Consider the following 9,777-nt stretch of genomic DNA (forward strand, 5'->3'; position numbering starts at 1 on the left):
CTGCATTGTCTCCTTGGAGGAACTAGCCCTGTCTCATTGCCAGTAAGATTTAAATAACCCAGCTGTCTGTAACTGTATGGTTTGGAAAATTGATTACGGATGTCTTGTGCTCTAGGTGAATGATCTGGGTATGACACTATGCAATGAATATACCAGTGCTGCACCCTGATAGACACGTTTGAAATTTGTTTTAGTTTATTTTTTCTTTTTATCCTTAGGATAAAATGGATTTAGAAATAACAAGGCTAAAGTAAAGCTTTTCAGTACAAACAGTCCTCTGTGGAGCTGAGTTCAAGACTTTAGAAGAATGGCAGCTCTAGAAGTCTCTGCACTGCCGTCTATCACTTGGGAACATGTCTTGCAGGGTGGTGTTCCTTTCTCTGTTTACTCTTTACTTAGAATGAGGGCAGTAGAACAAGAGTCAATCAGTGATGAAGAGGTGGGCTATATGAACTGTCCAATCAAGGTGGGCCATGGCTGGCTGTGTCTTCTGTCTCTTCCGGTGTCTCAGAATGATTTGCCTGTGCTGAGTACAATACTTGTAGCAAAATGCTTGCTGGATCCATTTAGTGGTTTCGATGTCCTTTGGCCTGATTAACAAAGAATCTGAGAGACTCTGGAGCCATGGAATGGTGAGGTTGTGGATGGGAGAAATAGTGTGGAATTGGGCAAAACTAGTTTGAATTGTTTAAGAGCAGTTCCGGTGCCTGGACCCTCAGGTATTTAGGTAGCTTTCGGTTCTGAGGTCCTCCAGCATTGGCCATATGTCCATCTCTGTCTGTTTTGCCTCTTGCTGTTGGCAAGGGTGATTTGGGATCCCCAGAACCCTGGCTTCACTATGACAGCAGCACACTGTAGTATCATCTTTGAAATTCACTGCTGCCCTGGTAACTACCTTCTTTGGCAATGGAAGGAGCTTGGGGAGTCCCTGAGTCTGATACTTTTTGTAGCTGGTAGAGCAGTAATGGAGCTAGTTCTCTGCTCTCACTCCTCTGAGTAGCAGATCTGGAATGTCCAAAGTTTATAAATGTCTGTGATGCAGGGCCTCATGGCCACAACTGCTCTCCATAAAGTTGGGCTTTCTTGTATTTATAGTGATCTCCTAAATTTACAGCATGTTCTCATATTTTTGTCCTCATGACAGGTGTTGGCAAAGGTATGCCCATGCAAGAGTAAGAGTCAATCCCAAATGATAAGTAAGAGATGATCCCAAATGATAGACTGCAGTGCAGAGACTTCTAGAGCTGCCATTCTTCTACAGTCTTGAACTCAGCTCCACAGAGGAAAAAGCTTTACCTTAGGCTTGTTATTTCCAAACCCATTTTATCCTAAGGATAAAAAGAAAAAAATAAACTAAAACAAAATTTCAAACATGTCTATCAGGGTGCAGCACTGGTATATTCATTGCATACTGTCATACCCAGATCATTCACCTAGAGCACAAGACATCCGTAATCAATTTCTCTGAGAATTCAGATGTGTAGTGATGTGACTCAGTGGAGGAAGGCTTCCCAAACACCTGGTGAACTCCTGTGTTTTATAGAGAACAGTGCAAAAGAATTTCTGAACACTTAATTATTTAGGTGGTACTCCTGCTCACAGACTATGTTTGTTAGAACAGCCATAAAGTTTTGAATGAGAAAAATGAAGCAAACATGAAGGTTTTATCAAGGGCAGTGTACAGTGTGCTTGCTAAAGACAAATTCCAGAAAGGGCTGCTTGTTAAATCCTTATTGAAAGATGCCTAAACTTAGGCATTTGCATAGGCATATACACATGATATCCTCCTGAATGGAAAGGAATAGGAGTGTCATTTATGAGTTAACAGCTATGTAATAGCTTGGTTGATCATGACATTGTTTAAATATGGAAATCTTTTGCAATGGACTTTACTAAGAGGTATAAAGGAAAAGCCCTAAATTGAAAATGTTCAGGGATATCAAGAGTTAGGCATGAAGGGTTTTCTGGTTAGGGTGGATCAGAGGAGCATGGAAAGGATGTGGAAGTAACTGGCAGGGTTCAGGGTACCAATATCAGGACATACAACAGAAATCATCATCACTGAAAGTCAGGTAGTTCTTAGAGTAGGTATGAAGTTAAAGTTGCGTTCTGATTTCTTCCTTAAGGTAACACCAGCTCTGCCAACAATCAGTGTTCCACATACCTTTCAACCCATTAATTCTGTGTTCCATACTTGAGATCTAATTTTGATTATCTCTAATTATGCCCCAGTGTCATGAAGGTGAAATTGGAATTTTTTGTAACAGGGATTGAACTCATAACCTATGCTTGACCAGGCAGGCATTCGTGCCACTGAGCTAAATACCCACCTATGAAATTGATTCCTGCATAGTATGGAAGATGTCACCATTGTTCCTCAGAAAGTGTTGAATATTGTTGGAATTTTTCTATATTGTAAGACTATAATTTTCTAGAACAAATCAAAGATGTCTTATGCAGTCACTTTTCAAGTTTCACTTTGTCTGTGGGGTGTCTCAGTCAGGGTTTCTCTATTTTAGACAGATCTGTAACTTAGAATAGCCCCAAACTCAAGGAAGTACTCCTGCACCAGCCTCCCAAGATACGTTTCTTATATCTAATGGAAAGTGATCACTTGGTGACACTGAGCTATAATTTGCAGCTTGAGCCTGGTTTCATTGTCTATATATTTTTTACATACAGCTGTTTTCCACTAACATTTGAGTTACTATTCATATACCATATTTGATGTTATTTCTGTTTTGTTCTATGAAAATTCATATTTCAAAATGTTTCTTAAGTATATTAAGTACAAAGAACTCAGAGGCCTAAATGAGATTTGAAGAGATATCATCTGTAGTCTATCAAACTGATTGATGAGATATTTATCTTCCTCTGTGCTTTGTGGATGCTGGTCCTGCAGGCTCCCACTGTGAGCTCTGCTTTAGAGATATTGCATAGGAACTCTTGCAGTGACTCAACACAAGAATCAGTGCCCCTATTTGACTGTTACATTAGCTGTGTGTTGCAATATAGCATCAAATTTGCAGTCTCCAAAAATGTGTATGTACACAAAATTAATGACCAAGACATGGATTTAAATTTGAGGAATTCAGTCTCCATTCAGTCTCCATTGTTTGGTTTTGTTTATTTGGATTAGTTTTGTTTTTTTGAGACAAATATTCTGTATGTATATCAGCTGGATTTGAACTCCTTATAGAGCTAGAATTGCCCTGATCTCACAGATGCTCTCCTGTCTCAGTGTTTTGAGTGCTGGGATTATAGATATTCATCACCATACTTTGCTTTTGATTCCAATTTGTATGAGAGATTTCAAGATATCCCAGACCTGGGGTCTCAGCCTTCCTTTGAGAAACATATGTATGATCCTTTAAGAGTCAGTGACCTTTGAGGATGTGGCTGTCAACTTCAGCAGTGAGGAGTGGACTTTGTAGAGGCCATTCCAAATGAAGCTCTACAGAGATGTGATGGGGGAAACCATTAGGAACATGGCTGCTATAGGTAAGGATGACATCTCTTTGTCAGTCATGCTATCAGAATATTATTTATTGCTCATCAGAGCTGCTTCATTAAAAAGAATCAGAAAATGTTTTCAAAAATAGGACAGACCTGGTCATACTATATCAGAAATCTAATCAAAATCTATTAATTTGTATGTATTACTGTAATGAGTCCTGTATTTCTATGTCTACAATTCAGGAGGACTTGGGGATAACTGGGAAGCTAAAAAAGAATGCAAAATTTACTGGAGATCATTAAGGTAATACACACTTACAAGGAGAAGGGATGTTCCTAAGTAATTAGTGAGTCAGCAGAAAAATAACAGCCAAAGAAATGAGGCATCATTCAATTTAATATCAGTAATATTCTCCAAAGGTGTATATGCTGGAGCATGTACAATGAGGGAATTAAATCATGAAAATATATGTCATTGTATAAAGATGTGAGCAAAAGGCATACACTTTGAGTTTGGATAACATCCTGCCTTCAGTTTACCTACCCATGTATACATGTGAATGCAACACATTAATTATCTAAAAACTGTTAAGATTGCAGTAGAATTTGAAGTAAAACTGAGTGTTCATGTTTCCAAGCCATGCTCTAGAGAATCTGTACATTCTGCTTAAAATTCTAAGTAGGTTGGTGGAATGTTAAGTGCACTCATTCTGAATATCAGTATGCAGTTGTCTCTAGAAGTTGATCCTCTCATACTTCTCCTCGAAATATTTTCAAAAACAAAATCCACATAAAATACAGATACATGCTTACTCATATACAATGCAGATTGTTATAATGGATGAGGCCTTGAAGCAGCTTAGCTATCTGTCACTGGATTTGTGGAGAAGTACAATGTTAGTAGACTCTGTGTGATTGTGCATTCTTATAAACCCAGCAGCACCCTAGGAATCAAATTTTGCAGAATGGCAAATTCAAGTTCAAACTCCACAGCTTAATGATCAGTGAAAATCTCTTAAATAAAAAGCTAGAGATTTTGTGTTAACACCTGTTGTTCATTCTGAGCATGGAAAAAACATGTGTTACATAATAAGTGAAAAAATAAATAATATGATGTCATTTTCCATAAGAAATAGGTGGGTCTTCTCACATCAATTCATTGAAATAGCTCAGCTATTAAATGTGAAAAGTCATAGGGTTTCTGTTAGATAAGAAACCAGAATATAAATTGTGCAGTGAAATGAAAGAGAGTTTATAGAGAAAGGTACGCCTGACTGTTTGGGGAGGGAAACTACAGGTTAAGTTCAGAAGGGAAATTGTGATGGAGAAACATATCAAAATGATCAGTATGTGATATACATATGTACCCATGCCCAAAGTGAAACTAAATATTCTGCATTTCAAAACACATCAACCTTTTTTTTGGTCTTTTTCTTTTTTATTGGTCCCTGGGATCGAACTCATGACTGCCTGCTTGCAAGGCAGTCATGCCGCTGAGCTAAATCCTCAGCCCCAAAAAAGTACCAAATTTAAGATTCCCAAATGTGTAACAGTCTTTTGAGAATGATTGTTTTCAACATATTTGATAAGGCATTCCATTGATTCATTGTCAGAATTTCTTGGCAGGCATCAAAACAGAACTTGTCATTAATGCAGTCATTAACACAGAGACCCATTTCACTGATTTTTTTCTTCTTTTTAATTTTATTTAAAAAAGACTAAAAAAACAGAAAATGGGTAGAAATAATACTACTTTCAAAGTGAAAATAAACAGTAAAAAATCACTAGTCAATTATTACATATGTTGCTCACAGAAATAGTTAGTCAAGATACAAAAGTGAAACATATGAAGTCGGGATTCAAACAGTGAGACTGCAAACAGTTTTGTTCAACTATCCAACAATAATTTAGAAATATGATCATCAATCCTATACATAATTTTTTTTCCTTACAGAAATGACAAGCTAGGGAAATCTTATGGACATATGTATTGGAATCAGTGTAAAGAAGTATTTCTTTGTACTGCAGAAGGTAATGTGAGTATGAAAGAAACAGAAACAAAACACCATGTTCAGATCCATAAAAAATATTGCAATGGAGGGAAACATAATTTATTTAAGCAATGCAGGAAAGGTTTTACTACATATGGAATATGTAAGAAACTTAAAATAATTCACAGTGGAGAGAGACTATACATATGTAAGCAATGTGGGAAAGCTTTTACCCATCGTGGACATTGTAAGCGACATGAAAGAATGCACACTGGAGAGAAACCCTATGTATGTAAGCAGTGTGGGAAAGCTTTTACCACATGTGAATCTTGCAAGGATCATGAAAGAATTCACAGTGGAGAGAAACCCTATGTATGTAAACAATGTGGGAAAGCTTTTACCACACGTAGACAGCGTAAGAAACATGAAAGCATTCATACTGGAGAGAAACCCCATGTATGTAAGCAATGTGGGAAAGCTTTTACCTTACGTTAAAATTGTAAGATACATGAAAGTATTCACACTGGAGAGAAACCCTATGTATGTAAGCAATGTGGGAAAGCTTTTACCACACATGGAAATTGTAAGAGACATGAAACAATTCACACTGGAGAGAAACCTTATGTATGCAAGCAATGTGGGAAAGCTTTTACCACACATGGAGTTTGTAAGCAACATGAAAGAATTCACACTGGAGAGAAACCGTATGTATGTAAGCAATGTGGGAAAACTTTTACCACACATGATCAGTGTAAGCAGCATGAAAGAATTCACTCTGGAGAAAGACCCTATGTATGTAAGCTATGTGGGAAAGCTTTTACCACACATGGAAATTGTAAGAAACATGAAATTATTCACACTGGAGAGAAACCCTATGTATGTAAGCAATGTGGGAAAGCATTTACCAAACATGGACATTGTAAGGAACATGAAAGAATTCACAGTGGAGAGAAACCCTATGTATGTAAGCAATGTGGGAAAGCTTTTACCACACATGGAGGTTGTAAGCAACATGACAGAATTCACTCTGGAGAAAGACCCTATATATGTAAGCTATATGGGAAAGCTTTTACCACACATGGAAATTGTAAGAAACATGAAATTATTCATACTGGAGAGAAACCCTATGTATGTAAGCAATGTGGGAAAGCTTTTACCACACATAAACAGTGTAAGAAACATGAAAGTATTCACACTGGAGTGAAACCCTATGTATGTAAGCAATGTGGGAAAGCTTTTACCCAACGTGAAAATTGTAAGAAACATGAAAGAATTCACACTGAAGAGAATCCTTATAAATGTAAGCCATGTGGGAAAGCTTTTACCCAATACAGACATTGTAAGCCAGATGAAAATTTACAGTCAAGATAAACCCAGTGCATATAAGCATCATGAGAATGGTTTGAGCACAAGAACACTTTGGATAATGCATGAAAACCTTCACACTGGGCAGAAAACTTATATATGTAAGGAAATTGGGAACATTTCAGCAGAAATGCTCTTTGTCCAATACATGAAAAAATTCACACTGTTGATTATCCCTATGTATGTAAAGAATGTGGAAAAGCTTTCACCACACATGGATACTGTAAAGTACATCAATGACTTCACACTGTTGAGAAACCCTACGTATATAAACAATGTGGCAAAGCTTTTTACCACATACAGTCATTGTAAAACACATGAAAGTAATCATACTGGGGCAAACCACTGGCTCTGTAAACAAGGGGAGAAACTTTGAGCAGCCAGATTGAAAGTGAAATATCTGAAGAAACTCACTGGAAATGAATCCTGTCTTTTATGGGATTACTCTCAGCACACATGATGATTGTTAGATATCTGAAAGAGCTCACTGGGTAGAGATCCTATGTGGATTTGCAGTGTGAGAAATGCATCAGTCCATATTTGTTGTTAAACATTTAGAAAAAGCGTCACTGCTTAGACTGTTTAATCCAAGTTTACTTTTAAAATCACAAGGAGACCTGAAGAAATAATCAATACTGAAATTTGATGTCAATATTTCTTCACAAATTTTCCAGAAACTTCAAATCTGAGGTGGAGCTCTCTTCAACTACACATGTTGCATGGTTTTCAGTTAATCACATGTACCTCTCTAGATTTTTTAAAGTGTCTTTGTGTTTCAACATGGCATCTTGTAATTAAACATGGTAAACCTAAATGTGCTTTTCACTTTCAAGTATGATTAGTGTCCATGTACTTAATGTTTTCTCTTTAATACTTATTTTTTATATTTTTTGGTGAACTGTAATGTTTTTTTATTGAAACAGAAAAATGGAAAAATAGAGTAGAAATAATACAGAATTTCATAAAAATAAACAATAAGAAATCACTAGTTGATAAGTGACACATTGTCATCTTAGAAATAGTTGTTCAAGGTACAAAATTAAAGCATACAAAGTGACATTCAAATAATGACACTGCAAACAGTTCTGCTCAGTGATCCAACAAATCTTAGTAATATGCTTATCTGTCATACACACTGATTTTTTATCTTAAAGAGGGTAAGATTAAATGACAAAACAGAACAGAACAGTTCATAAAAAAAACAAGTTAAGGAAACACAGATTTCAAAGCAAGTCCACTGGAGATGTTCACTGTCTGTCTTATTGTCTCTAGTGTTCTTCCAAATAGTTGTTCCCATCTTTAAATGCATTGAATTTATACTAAACATTACAGAACTAATCAAACAAGTACAGGATGATAAAGGCTTTTTTGGTCTTCAAGACCTGATTTTGGGAAAGTCCATAATGACTACCATAATGTCTCTCATTCTCTTTGAAGTAGATGTCTTTATCTTTACATATACTGAAATTGAACATAAGAGATTAGACTAATATCACTCTAAACAGTGAATAATAGTATCCTGAGAAGGGGAAAGGTAAGGAATTGCCTAAAAAAAGAAGGCAGAGGAAATTGTTAAATGTGTATCAGGATTTAAAAGCTACAGTAGTGTTATTGCTCTGTTTATATTCTTTGCGGCCTGTCTACTCATATTAGATTTGAGGGCACAGACAGATACCCCAAAAATAACAGGTTATACCATGGGAGCTATCCTTAATTTCCTATTAACTTAAACTGAAACTCTGTATTATTTACTTTGTCTTACTATGATTGGTCTTATTTTAAGCTGGTTTGTTTGAATACTATTTTGCCTTGACTGATTGTCTTAACATTTGGTATGCTTGCTAATATCAAGTCTAAGAGTAGAGGCAACTACTTTGAAGATGGCAAGATGTAAAAGATATCCATTCCAGTTTTGATTATTAACTGCTTTCAAGTCCTACAATGTCTTCAAAGTTGTATTTTTATAAAAATAGCTATGTAACGCTATGCTTAACTAATAATGCCTGATGATGTGGAAAATTCGATTGAAAATAACAAGAGAAACATAGTAACTACAGTAGTTCACCTAATATTGTAGTCTTATATATCTTTTTTATATCATGTTTTTCTAGGAATTTGTTTTGTTGTCTTTTTTTTTTGATCTGTTTTTCCCCATAACACAAAAAGGATAGATATACATGTAAAGATGCACACATGGGAAGAAATTCTAAACTGTTTATTGGAACAAATTATATAATTCATGATGTAATGAACAGATACTCTGAAGAAGAGACACTAAGAAACCCAGTGCTAATTCTGTATCATTATGTCACAAAATCAAGCAAAACTATTGTTCACTGTTCAGAGTGTTATTAGTCTGGTCTATTTTGTGGTGAATTGTAATTTTAACACTGCATTTGTTTTAGTCTTTTAATACACATGTTTAATTTTCTCTTTCATAAATGATGTTCGTGAAGTTGATGCAACATTTGGCATTAAGATATACATTTATTGAGGATTGGAGCATTTGTTTTTGATGAAGTTGTGTTCTTTTCACATAACTTGTACATTAATGAAGTTATGTTTTCCATGTTGTGATGAGATACCTGCTGATTTCCTAACATCACTAGATAGCATACCACGTACATTATGTTGCCTGATTTTCTTTCTCACTGGATCCAATATTTGTCATTTAAGTAAACCCTTGTTTTTCTAACCATCAGAATTTTACCTGTTATATTTATATTACATCTTTACTTTGCGATTGTTTTCTTCACATGTACCAAAAGTAAACCATGCCACTGTGAATTTCTGATTGCCCCAGACTGACAGAAACATAACTTGTCTCCAAAAGCATATCACAAAATATATTAATAACTCCAGAAATTATAACATCAGGTATGATTTATGAGTAACCATACTTTGAAAGGAATTTTTCTTAAATGTGGAATTGCCTTGGGAAAAAAGTTGTTATTGAATGTCTCAT

The 9,777-nt window shown here is 35.7% G+C and overlaps 1 protein-coding gene across 1 annotated transcript; it reads left to right on the forward strand.

Annotated features, from left to right (window-relative positions):
• Nucleotides 1-307: 307 nt before the first annotated feature.
• On the forward strand, nucleotides 308-6,431 carry LOC134472254 (zinc finger protein 431-like; the record flags this gene model as incomplete). Its single annotated transcript, XM_063233527.1, has 2 exons — nucleotides 308-466; nucleotides 5,952-6,431. Coding segments are annotated over exons 1-2 (639 nt in total), but the record flags the coding sequence as incomplete, so codon positions are not given.
• Nucleotides 6,432-9,777: the final 3,346 nt, after the last annotated feature.

Source organism: Cavia porcellus, unplaced genomic scaffold, assembly GCF_034190915.1.
Source record: "Cavia porcellus strain 051 isolate PalLab524CR breed Dunkin Hartley unplaced genomic scaffold, mCavPor4.1 scaffold_23, whole genome shotgun sequence".
In the NCBI taxonomy this organism is placed as follows: domain Eukaryota; kingdom Metazoa; phylum Chordata; class Mammalia; order Rodentia; family Caviidae; genus Cavia; species Cavia porcellus.